Genomic DNA, 12,374 nt, shown 5'->3' on the forward strand with positions numbered 1-12,374 from the left:
GCCTTCCTTTTTCACTCCTTTTATTTTGAAACTCAGTTTTGAGGTCACTGTAGATTTTCCTACAGTTGTAAGAAATAGTTCAGAGAGACTGTCCTGTTGCACAAATTGCCAGTCCCTTGAAGGCATCTAGGACCCTGACATGCACACATTCCACTGACCTTTTCATATTTTACCAGTTTTATGTGCATTTATTTCTGTGCAGTTTTGTTAACCCTGTAGATCTGTGTAACCATCAGAGTCAAAGTGCAAGAACAGCTCCATGACAAGGACTCTGTGCTGCCCTGTGCAGGCCTGGCCACCGCCTTCCTCTGCCCGCACGCCCCACCCCACGATCTTAACACATCAAGGATCTGTATAAGTGGAATCATGCAGGGGGTCGCTGTGAGGGAGGAGCCTAGGGCCTCGAGAGCCACCCAGGCTGTGTGATCCATAGATGACCCTTTTCATCCCTGAAGAGTGCTCCATGATGTGGGTGGACCAGAGTTTGGTTAACTACTTGCCGTTGAAGGCCTGGGCTATTTCCAGGTTGGGCCTCTTATGAATAAAGTTGCTGTGAAGTTCACGTACAAGTTTTTGTGTGGATGTAAATGTCCATTTCTGTGGACTCTCAAATGCCTGAGAGTGCAGCTGCTGGGTCATGTGGTGAGCGCATGCTCAGTGTTTTTAGGATACTGCTGATCTGTTTTCCAGAGTGGCCGCACCATTTTATGTGCCCACCAGTAACGTATGAGACCCCTGCCATTCTGATAGGTATGCAGTGATGCCTCACTGTGGGTTTTGGGTTTTTTTTTTTTTTTAAGATTTTATTTATTTACTCATGAGAGACACACAGGCTGAGACACAAGCAGAGGGAGAAGCAGGCTCCATGTGGGGAGCCCTATGAGGGACTCGATCCCAGGACCCCAGGGTCACACTGTGAGCCAAAGGCAGACGCTCAACTGCTGAGTGCCCCAGGTGCCCTCCTCACTGTGGTGTTTTTTTATTTTTTATTTTTTATTTATTTATTTATTTTTATTTATTTTTTTATTTTTTAAAGATTTATTTATTTATTTATTCATTCATTCATTCATTCATTCATTCATTCATTCAGAGAGAGCGAAAGAGAGGCAGAGACACAGGCAGAGGGAGAAGCAGGCTCCATGCACCGGGAGCCTGACGTGGGATTCAATCCCGGGTCTCCAGGATCGCGCCCTGGGCCAAAGGCAGGCGCCAAACCGCTGCGCCACCCAGGGATCCCCCCAGTCCCATTTATTGAAAAGGTTCTTTTTCTGCTGCTCTTCAGTGTCACAAATTGAGTGTCTTCCCTTAGTGGGTTTGTTTCTGGACTCTCCTCTGTTGCATTGGTCTATTTGCCCCTAAGCCAATACTGCAGAGTTTTACCAATCTTTATATTAAGTTCTGTTACAGAGTAGCATGAGCATTTCACATTTGTTCATTTTTAACCTTGTCCTGACTGTTCTTGGCCTTTTGCATTTCACATAAAATGGAGAACGAGGGATCCCTGGGTGGCGCAGCAGTTTAGCGCCTGCCTTTGGCCCAGAGCACGATCCTGGAGACCCTGGATCGAATCCCACGTCGGGTTCCCGGTGCGTGGAACCTGCTTCTCCCTCTGCCTGTGTCTCTGCCTCTCTCTCTCTCTCTTTGACTATCATAAATAAATAAAAATTTAAAAAAAATGGAGAATGAATTTTGTGAGTTGCAAAAACAGCAACTGTGATTTTGGTTGGGATTGTGTTGGCCCTTCAAAGAGGTGGGGAGAAATGACAGGCAGGCAGTTCTGAGCCTTGTGACCCACAAGCACGTTGTGTCCTGTTATTTTGTGGTTCTCTGTGTATGAGTCTTGTGGCTCTTTTGTTAGACTTATTCCTAGACATTGATGATTTTGGATACTACGTTACTATAAATGGCTTCGTAAAGCTTCATTGTCTAGTTGTTGCTGGCATTTGTAAATATAGTTATTCTTTTTTTTTTTTTTAAAGATTTTATTTATGCATGAGAGACACAGAGACACAGGCAGAGGCAGAGGGAGAAGCAGGTTCCATGCAGGGAGCCTGACGTGAGACTCGATCCCGGGTCTCCAGGATCATGCCCCGGGCTGAAGGCGGCGCTAAACCGATGAGCCATCCGGGCTGCCCAATACAGTTATTCTTTATGTTGACTTTGTATGTGCCAATATTGTTGTTTTAATTAGTCCTAGTGGCTTTTCTATAGGGTCTTTCAGGTTTTTTATCATATACAATGTCAAATAATGAGTTTTTTGTACCCCTCCTATCGTCATTCCACTTAGTTTTTTTCTCTTGCCCAGTTGCAGTGGCTAGAACCTTAGTACAGATATGAATAGAAGTAATGATAGCAAACGTTACTGTGTCATCCAGTATGGTGTGTTGTTTGTTTGTTTATTTATTTATTTACTTATTGTTTTTTAAATTAGGTTAGAATAATCACTGTGCTGCTGGGAAGGACCCAGAGACAGGAGAGAGCTGATGCTGGAAGACAGTCCTGGAAGGGTCCTGGGGCGTGCGTCTGGGTCCTTGCAGTGGGATGAAGCCGGGGTGGGGGGGTGCAGGTGGATGTCCTTGTCTCATGGCTCTGTCTTCTCTTGAAACATGTCAGCAGCTGAGCATGAAAATAAGGGCGAAGAGGCAAGGAAGCTGTACGATTTCTGGAAGAATTCATGCCATTGAGTGTGTGGGGTCTCCTCATCACATGGCCACCAAATGTGGGGTGACCCAGTCGGGTGCAGGCTGGCCCCACGAGTGGTGAAAGAATTCACCTGAGGCAGAACAAAGGAGAGAACTTTATTAAATCCCTGGGCAGGACAGCACTCAGGACAGAGAGGGAGACTGTCTGCCAGGAGGTGGTGGTGGGGGCTGCCGTCGAAGGGGGAAGGTATGGGAACGTGGGGAGACTGCGTCCAGGTGTCAGAGGCCCGCTGGTCAGCTAGGGCTTCTGGGTCTTTTGAGATGGGCCACCTGATGGGCCTGTCTGTGCTCAGCTAGGGGGCTGGGGGTCACCGTGGGCCCTTCTGCCTTCCTCACGGTTCCATGGCGCAAGATGTTGCCTTAAAGTGGCCTCTGCCGAATGGCCCTGCCCGTGTCTGAGGTGTGGACTTTAGCCTGCGGCTCTGCTGGTTCATTCAGAGCTGGGGCAGTGGTGCTGGACGGGCTGGGCTTGCCCCTGCACTCGCGGAAGGGTGCGTGATGGTTGAGCACAGCTTGAAGCTGAAGGTGAGGCCGTGACAGCGTGGGGTCGGCATCTGCAGGACGGAGCTGGGACCGCGCTGGGTAGTTGACGGTCTGAGAGTGGGGTGTTGGGTTGAAACGCCGGAGGGGACTTGAGGGGGGACAGTTACTGATGGCGACAGGCTCAAGGGCATAATTGGGGCAGAGGACGAGGTCATTAGCCGGAAGAAGGGGTCACGACTGAGGAGCAGGGAGCTGCAGGCTGGTCCTAAGAAATTGAGGCCACCGGGAAACAGACCTGGTGCGGCGACAGGGTGATGCCCGCATCCAGGGCCGGTGGGGGGGATTGGCTCAGCTCATGGCTTGTGTCAGCGAAGACTCCAGAGAGGAGTGGGGAAGGGGCCGCAGGCCACGGTGAGGAACGGGGGTGCCGGGTGCCCCCTTCCCGGCCAGGGGGCTGAGGTGGCTTCAGAGTTAGGGGATTTTTTAAAAAATATTTATTCATGAGAGATACAGAGAGAGAGAAACAGAGATGGAGGGAGGAGCAGGCTCCACGCAGGGAGCCCAATGTGGGACTTGATCCCAGGACCCCGGGGTTACACCCTGGGCTGATAAACCACTGAGCCGCCCAGGTTGCCCAGAGTTAGGGGATTGAGCACAGGGTCAGAAGCCCCCTCGATGCCGCTTCTCTGGTTGAGCCTGTCTCTTGGCTCCCTCCCAGCTCAGCCGAGGTTCTCCGAAGGTGGAGTCCACACCGTGTCCGTCCACGGGGACTTCTGCTGAGCTTGTCTCCTTATCCTTCTCTTGTAAAAGACAAGACGGTTCCTCCTTTGAGAAGGATCACCCATGCAGTGGGAGGTCCATGTGCCAGGCAGTTGTCCCCACACGGTGTACCCGGTCCAAGGCCTTTTCCATTTCCCTAGAGCCCCAGGAGCATCCTCCAGGCTGGCACTCTCGGGCTCAATGCTCCAGCCTTGTGTGCCGTGCAGGCTCATGTCCTGCTGGTAATTATTGGGGACTGGAGTGTCTGACCATGTTTCCAGTGGGATCCGTGTCCTTTGTCCCAGGAGATGTCTTCACTTCGCCCACGCTGCACGGCCCATCATGACTGCCCAGAGGACCACTTTGCCATGTGCATTACATGTGTTTTGTCCAGCTGGCCATCTGTTTTCTGGTTTTGGAGGTTTTGGTTTGGTTTGTTTTCTTCTTCAGTGCAGATCTAGTGCAACCGTATTTATCAGTCTTTTCATATCTGGGTTTTGCGTCAAATTTAGAAAAGGCTTTCCCCTGTGCTGGGATTACACAGATAATTATTCCCTTCTTCCTAATACTCCTGTGGCTTTATTTTTCCTTGCAGCTGTGTCTCTGATGAGTCTGAAATTGATTTTTTAAAAATATTTATTTATTTATTTAAGGGAGTGGGGGGCACAGAGGAAGAGTGGGGGAGAGAACCTCAAGCAGGCTCCCCGCCAGCACAGAGCTCTACGCGAGGCTTGATCCATGATCCTGAGATCGTGACCTAGGCCAAAATCAAGATTCGGATGCTTAACCGACTGAGCCCCCTGGGCACCCCCAGAATTGATTTTGGGGCGTGGAGACAGGGAGGTCCTGCTCTTTTTCCAGGTGGTTGGTTACCTGCCATCCGTAGCCATGCGTTGGAGCAGAGTTCCCACGGTCACTGTGCACGGCCCTCCCCTGCTTCCCTGCAGTGGTCACGCTGGTCCTCCCGTCTGCATCTCTGCTGGCCCCTCACCCCTGGATGCTCTCTTCTGGGCTTCCTGGTGCCAGTTTGCCTGGACACTGCTCAGACCTGCTTCTGAGGGCCCTCCTTCCTCTGCCTCTCACTCCCTTGCCCTGCATCTGACAACCTGTCCCCTCCTCATCCTGTTCTTGACTTCTCCTGTCCATTCCTGGCCAGGTGTCAGGTTCCCCTTACCCCTAATCTGATCACATCAATCATTTGAAAGCTTCTTTGGCTCCCAAACCCTGGTCAGCTGAGGACAGAAGATGCTCCAGGAGCTGAGCATGGCCCGTGCTGTTCCTCCCAGGTCGGCCCTGGCAGCCAATGGGAGTGTGCACACCTGCTCTCCCGAAACAGAGCACTTGCAGGCGCTGAGGAGAGCCTTACCTGGCGTGCCTCAGAAGCCAGCAGGAGCGACCCATCCACCTGCGTGTTCCCCATCCACCTGCCTCTGCACCCCACCGTGACCACTTCTGGTCTTTTTTGGTGTTTCTTGTGTTTCTTATATACATTAAAATAAATATATATTCTTATTTACTCCTTTTTTCCACAAAAGGCAGCATACCATATGCAGACTTTATACCTTTTTTTTTTTTTTTTTTTACTGAACAAACACTATTTCTTTTTTTTTCTAAAGATTTATTTATTGGGACCCCCCGGGTTGCTCAGCAGTTGAGCATCTGCCTTCGGCTCAGGGTGTGATCCCAGGCCCCTGGGATCGAGTCCCACGTCGGGCTCCCCGCAGGGAGCCTGCTTTTCCCTCTGCCTGTGTCTCTGCCTCTCTATCTCTCTGTGTTTAATGAATAAATAAATCTTTTTTTTTTTTTTAAGATTTTATTTATTTATTCATGATAGAGAGACAGAGAGGCAGAGACACAGGCAGAGGGAAAAGCAGGCTCCCTGCGGGGAGCCCGACGTGGGACTCGATCCCGGGACTCCAGGATTGCACCCTGGGCCAAAGGCAGGTGCCAAACTGCTGAGCCACCCAGGGATCCCCATTAATAAATAAATCTTAAAAAAAAAGATTTTTTTATTTATCTGAGAGAGAGAGCATGAGATGAGCAAGGCGAAGGGCAGAGGGAGAGGGAGAAGCAGACTCCACACTGAGCAGGGGTCCCGATGTGGGGCTCGATCCCACAACCCTGAGATCATGACCCGAGCTGAAATCAAGAGTCGGCTGCTGACCCGACTGAGGCCCCCGGGCGCCCTGAACAGACACCGTTTCTTAGTGACCGTTCCATGGTGGTGTACGGAAGGTCACGAACCCCTCGGGGTCTTGCTTGATTAGGCCCTTTGCTAACAGGTAGGTCATTTCCAGTGTTTCTGTCATAGAGGTTGCTAGAGCCTCGGCTTGCCGGCAGCCCGTACCATTGCTGCTGGGTGCCCTGGAGGGTGTCCCGGCGCTGGGTGCTCGTGGCCACGGCCCAGGTCTGTTCGTCCCTTGGCCTGTGTGCAGCGCCAGGCGCCACCTGCCTTGCCACCAGCTCCCCACACTGCAGCTGTCCGGGCGCTGTGACCACGGCCTCCTGCCCACGGCCCCGGCCTGAGCACGGCCAACCTCCCTACGCAGCGACGCGCACCCTGCTGCTCTGCCAGCCCAGTCCCCGGCCCTGGCCCGCCGCGGGGCGGAGGAGAGCAGGCGCCCAGTGGCCCGGCCGCCCTTCACAACCTGGTGCGGCCGTGGTAGGGTCTCTGGCATCAGGTCCTGCCTGTGTGGTGGGGGTCGTAGGGCACCTCGGGCCTGCGCTTGTCCACTCCTTAGCGTCACCGCGCCAGGCCGGGGCCCCCCAGCCCTTTACGCACTCTGACCAAAGGCTCCTCTTGCAGGTGCCGGCACGTGGTTGAGGAGACGGACGGGGCGTGTGCCCTCAACACGCTTGGCCTCCAGTGGGAGAGACAGGCCGGGACAAATAGTGCCGTGTCTGGTGTCCGGCGTCCAGCCTCCGCCGGCTCGGGAAGCTGCTGGAGGCGCCTGTGGCCTGTGCCCGTGAGGGAGTGGGCCGTGGTGGCATGGGCGTCTTCTAAGGTGAGCCAGTCTGCGGGGAGGGCGAGCACGAGGGCTGGGGCCTGGCTCGGCCCGGAATGGGGGCATCACGCTGTGTCTGCACTGACGGACAAACCGGGCCCGCGTCGGCCCCGCGCCAGGGTTTCCCGGGCACCATCCCGGCACCTTCCTTGTTACTCTGTACAATGGGAACATGAACTTTACTTTCCCAGAGCGAGAGGCGTCTGGGGTTCTCCCATTTTTTGCTCTTGTACATCACGCCACAAATAAAACCGGCTCTTTGATCGCAAGTCACAGGAGTCCCCCCCAGGAAGCCAAGCAGAGCTTCACATGTGGGGGGTGGGCAGCCCGAGCTCCCCCAGCCTCCAGCCTCCGTCTCTTCCCTCCGCACAAGGCCATGGGTGAGTAAAGTGACACTCCCTGCCCCTCGCAGGCCTGGATTCTCGTTACACCGTCGCTCACCTTCACACGGTGCTGACGTGGGCATGAGGTGGACCGGCTAACAGAGGACTTTGGTTTTTTTTGTTGTTGTTGTTTTGTTTTGTTTTGTTGAATTTTTTATTTTTATTATTTTTTTATTTTTATTTTTTATTTTTTTTAATATAAATTTATTTTTTATTGGTGTTCAATTTGCCAACATATAGCATAACACCCAGTGCTCATCCCATCAAGTGCCCACCCCAGTGCCCGTCACCCAGTCACCCCCACCCCCCGGCCTCCTCCCCTTCCACCACCCCTAGTTCGTTTCCCAGAGTTAGGAGTCTCTCATGTTCTGTCTAACAGAGGACTTCGGATGGAGGCGTGGGCACAGTGTCCCTGTGGAGCAGACGGGGATCATGACCGGGATATGTTGGGGAGGTGGTGACGGTGGATGTTCAGGGCCGCTGAGCACCTGGGCCAGCGTGGACCTGTTCGCACTGGGCTCGGGTCCGGGTCCTGCGCCTGCCGTCCCAGAAGCCAGGGGTCCTGGCGTGCTCCCAGCAGTGTGTGGTGTGTGCTGAGAGGCTTGGGGGTCAGTGGCCCTTGTCCTTGCAGGTGGCTCCTCCCATCTCGGTCCCACGCTCTTGTGCCGCTTACCTGGGCACGGAGCTGAGACCTGGATGCCAATGCCTGGATTCTCTCTGTTTGACATTCCAGCGAGACTTAGGGGGCATTTGTGGACAAGGTGCGAGAGGCCCTGCTTGCCTCCCTCCCTCCTTGCCCCCTGCAGCCTGGGTTGGTGTGCTGGCCATTCTGTGGGACTCCCCTAAGCCATCTTGGCCTTGGTGGCCCCGTTGAGGGTTGGCTCTTTCACTTCCTGTGGGCTGTTCCTGGACTGGCTGGGAGGAGGCGGCTGAGGGGGTCTAGATGGTCGTCAGGCAGGTCCCGGGGGCTGGGGTCCAGAAGTCTTGGGCTGAGCCTGGAGGGGCCAGGCATTGGGCGCTGTGTCACCCCCCGATACTGTCCTGAGATGGGGTGCCCACTGTAGTGTTTCTTCCTTAGGGTCACCTTGGGCTCAGAGAAGATAGTCAGCAGCCCAAGGACCTGCCCAAAGTGATGGGGAGACTACCCTCGGGCATCTTCCAGCAAGGGGTGCTGCTAAAGAGGCCCAGAGCAGACCCAGGGCATCAGGGCTGGGCCCACCAGAGTCAGGGGCTGAGGACCCCTGGAAGCTGCCACAACCCAAACCAGGGGACCTCCTGGTTCTTCCCACTGTGGCTGGGTTGGTGGGGGGGGGGGATGCTGAGGCTCTCGGTCCTGCCTCGTGACGAAGGTTCATGGATGGCCTTCAGGATGAGTAAACCAAAAGACGTGTATTCAGTTCAAAACCTGCGTGCTCTTTTTGGTGGTTCTCCGTAGCACGTGGTATCAGAACCCCTTAATATGTAAAGTCACGGGCTGGATGATGCCCCCTAAATCTCGCTAAACACAGCCAGGAGGTGGCTTTGGTCCTGGTGCCCGTCTTCAGGAAGCAAAATGGTCCCTATGACCCTGTGAGCCCACTCTCCGGGAAGCCTTGGCCTATGGGGGGGCTCCTTCCTTGTGGGGGGCACTTCTCCTGTGGGTCCCCCCCCCCCCCCCATGGCTCAAGACTGAGTGTGTGCCTTGCTCCTTGCTTATGATCCCTTGGAGTGGGTTGTTCGGGTCGGCTTCCTGGGAACGTCACGCCCTGTAGCGCGCGTGTGGCGCCTCTCCTCCTGGGGGGCTGGGAGTGGCTGGGAGGGAAGGGGAGTCCTGCAGAGGGTCTCAGGCTCTGCTGTAGGCTGCAAAGCCCTCGGGGCAGCCCCGAGAGGGCCCAAGGCCAGGGTGACCCTGTACCCACTGGCCTGGGGGCAGATGGTCAGGGACGCTGTAGGGACCCGGGCCAGAGCCGGCGGCAGGGAGAGGCCGCAGACAGCCCCCCGAGGCCAGCACCGGGGAAGGCTCGCTGCCACCTGCGCCTGCGGCCCTGCCGACTCCTGCGCCGCGCCGCCCGGCCCTGCCCAGGCACACGTGCGAGCCAGCACTGGGCACAGCAGGCCCCGGCCGGGAACGTTGTCCCGCAGTGTGGCTGTGCGCTGCAGCCCGGCCTCCTGGGGCAGGGCGAGCTCTCACCTGCTGGCCTCCCCGCCGGAGCCAGCCGTGATGTGCTTCCTCTTCCTCCCCTGCAGGCTAGTGCAAGCCGCCTGCTGTCTGCAGCCTGACCAACCGCTCTTCGAAAGCAGGCCCTCCGGGAGACGTTGCCAGGCCTGCCGTGCCCCTGGTACTCTGGCTGCTTAGACCAGCTCACACCGGGGCACTGGGGGCTGAGACCCCGGGACTCTGTGGGCACACCCTGCCCTGGCCTCTCTGGCTGCACCTCCCTGTTAGCACTGATGTACTGACCCTGGTGGGAGAGGGGAGGGAAGGCCAGGGCATGGCTGCTCCCCGGCCCCACCCAGGATCCTGAGCCTGGAAGGTGAAGGGGCTTCCGGAACTCCAAAGGGCTCCCAGGGGCCTCTGCCCATTGCCCTGCCCTCCCTTCGCCCTCACTGAAGTACCAGGACACTGCAACTTTGTTATCTGGGTAATTAGCTTCAGACCCTGGACTGAGGCTGGCCAGGTCTTGGGGTGCTTCCCACAGGCGCACCCTGACCCCAGGAGGGAGGTGAGGCCCTGCCCGTTGAGCAGCTGAGGTGCCAGGGCTCTTGAGAGGCAGGCTACCCTTCCTGCCTGGGGTCCGTGTCCTTCAGGATTGCCTGGAGCCTCGTGACCCAGCCTTGCCAGGGGCAGAGGGCACCACCGAGCCTTAGGAAGGGGATGCCCCCAAGGGTGCTGGTCCAACCAGCTGCCCCAGTGCACAGGCCCAGTCTGGCCCCTGTGATCCCCCATCTGGTGCCCCGAGCAGCCCCCCTGGCAGGTAGCCCCCGCCATGGCCGAGCACCTGGAGCTGCTGGCAGAGATGCCCATGGTGGGCAGGATGAGCACGCAGGAGCGGCTGAAGCATGCCCAGAAGCGACGTGCACAGCAGGTGAAGATGTGGGCCCAGGCTGAGAAGGAGGCCCAGGGCAAGAAGGGGCACCGGGAGCGGCCGAGGAAGGAGGCCCCCGGCGGCAGGCCGCAGAAGCGGGTCCTCTTCCCTCCCAGCGTCACCCTTCTGGAGGCTGCTGCCCGAAATGACCTGGAGGAAGGTGAGCGTGGCCGAGCCCCAGGGCAGGCCCTGTCCCTGGCCCAGCCCCTGAGAGCCGTGAGGGCACAGTGCCGTCGTGTGGAGGCCCAGGGCAGGCCCGCCGCCCTCTACTGCATGCTCTACGCGGTAGGCCGCCCACCGGAGGCTGGCCCCTGATGGGGCCGCATGCGCAGGGTGCTGCTGCGGGGGTGAGGTCGGTGGGCAGGGGCACTGGGGAAGCCCCCAGGAGTCTGGAGAAGTGCCAGGGGCTCGGCTCAGGTGGGCTGGGAGTGGCCCATAGTCTCCGCCGCCTCTTGCCAGGGCACTGGGCGATGATCAGGAGAGTCCTGGCCACCACCTGCTTGGGTCCTCAGTCTCCACCTCTGTAAAGGAGGACGGTAACGCCCACCTCAGCAGGTTAGAGCGCGGGGGCAGGGGTCCCCCACAGGCCAGCCCATGCGACACCTGCCTCAGGCCCTGTCTGACTTCTTCCTCCCCATCAGGACCTCCCTGGCTAGATGACAGGCCTGAGCTTTTGGCAGCCTTCTCATTCCTCCCCTGCGCCCTGCGTGCTCACTGCTCTCGTGGAGAGGCTCTGGAGGGCTCTTCCTGGCTTCCTGCAGGGCAGAGGCTGGGGTGCAGAGGGCAAGGAGGGATGGGCAGTGCCTCAAGGCAAGGGAAACAGGAGGGCGTGGTGGGTGTGCCCAGGCCATGGCCCGGGGAACTGTGGGAAGGAGGGCGAGTCCTCCTCCTGCCTGTGGAGTGCCTGGGAGGGAGGGCCAGGCCACCAAGGAGGTCCAGGGTGACCTTGGCGGCAGCCTGGGCCCCCTGAAGAATGAGGACAGGGGCTAGCTCTGCGGAGGGGCAGACCCTATGGAGGGGCCGGACTGGACGCCCTGGGCCCACGCTGCAGGCTGCGGCGGGGCAGGAGGCTGCTCCGGGCGGGGCGTGTGTGGGATGGAGGGCCCGGAGGCGCATGGGACCCTGCGAGGGTGGTGTTGGGGGGGCGCCAGAGCCCTGGCCAAAGTGGGATCGATGAGCCCAGTGGGGACTGCCCCACACGGGAGCCTGAGGGCTGGGGGGGTCCTCTAGGGGCTGGAGGCAGGGCATGCGGCGGACGCGCACTCGGGGCAGACGGAAACCCAGTGCCCTGGCCCTTGAGCCCTCAGCCTGCGCTCGGGGTCCCTCTGGCCGCCTGACCGCGGTCCTCCTCGCCGTCCCCCGCCTCCAGCCGCAGTCCCGGGCACCCTGACCGAGCAGGGCTGGTCTGTGGCCGGACCTCTGCCTCTGCACCCTCACCACACCCCACTCCCCCCCTCACAGTCCGCCAGCTCCTCGACAGTGGGGTCAGCCCTGACCTGGCCAACGAGGATGGCCTGACGGCCCTGCACCAGGTCAGCCATGCGGGGGATTGGGGGGGGGCGCACTGGCCCCGGACTCTGGCGCTCAGGCCCTGTGGTTTGTAGAGCTGCATCGATGACTTCCGAGAGATGGTGCAGCAGCTCCTGGACGCCGGGGCTGAGGTCAATGCCCGTGACAGTGAGAGCTGGACGCCCCTGCACGCTGCGGCCACCTGCGGCCACCTGCACCTGGTGGAGCTGCTCATTGCCCGGTAGGGCCCCGTCAGTGTGGCCACCGTGGGCACCTGTAGGAGGGAGGGGAGGGATGCGGCCAGGCCAGGAGGGGCCGGGCCTTCCTTGCAGGCAGTGGTTCATCCCGGCACAGCCCAGGGGTCTCCTGCAGGAGGCATGCTGAGCCCTTGGCCTCCTGTGTTCCCACTCACCTTTGCTTCCCCTGCCTTCATCTTGGCGTGGAGGTCAGGGCCTGGGCAGAGGCTGC

At 58.1% G+C, this 12,374-nt stretch overlaps 1 protein-coding gene across 3 annotated transcripts in view; it reads left to right on the forward strand.

Annotated features, from left to right (window-relative positions):
- PPP1R16A (protein phosphatase 1 regulatory subunit 16A) overlaps positions 1–12,374 on the forward strand; it is a 35,622-nt gene that overhangs the window by 20,333 nt on the left and 2,915 nt on the right. For 2 of the 3 annotated variants that reach the window (XM_072745870.1, XM_072745869.1), the window contains exons 2-5: positions 6,751–6,949; positions 9,559–10,557; positions 11,859–11,929; positions 12,002–12,147. In XM_072745870.1, the coding sequence (XP_072601971.1) occupies positions 10,299–10,557; positions 11,859–11,929; positions 12,002–12,147 (476 nt within the window). In that variant the 5' untranslated portion in view covers positions 6,751–6,949; positions 9,559–10,298. Of the gene's footprint in view, positions 1–6,750; positions 6,950–7,140; positions 7,330–9,558; positions 10,558–11,858; positions 11,930–12,001; positions 12,148–12,374 lie in introns of all 3 variants that reach the window. The other variant, XM_072745871.1, reaches the window with a different exon arrangement.

Source organism: Vulpes vulpes, unplaced genomic scaffold (assembly GCF_048418805.1).
Source record: "Vulpes vulpes isolate BD-2025 unplaced genomic scaffold, VulVul3 u000000671, whole genome shotgun sequence".
Classification (NCBI taxonomy): domain Eukaryota; kingdom Metazoa; phylum Chordata; class Mammalia; order Carnivora; family Canidae; genus Vulpes; species Vulpes vulpes.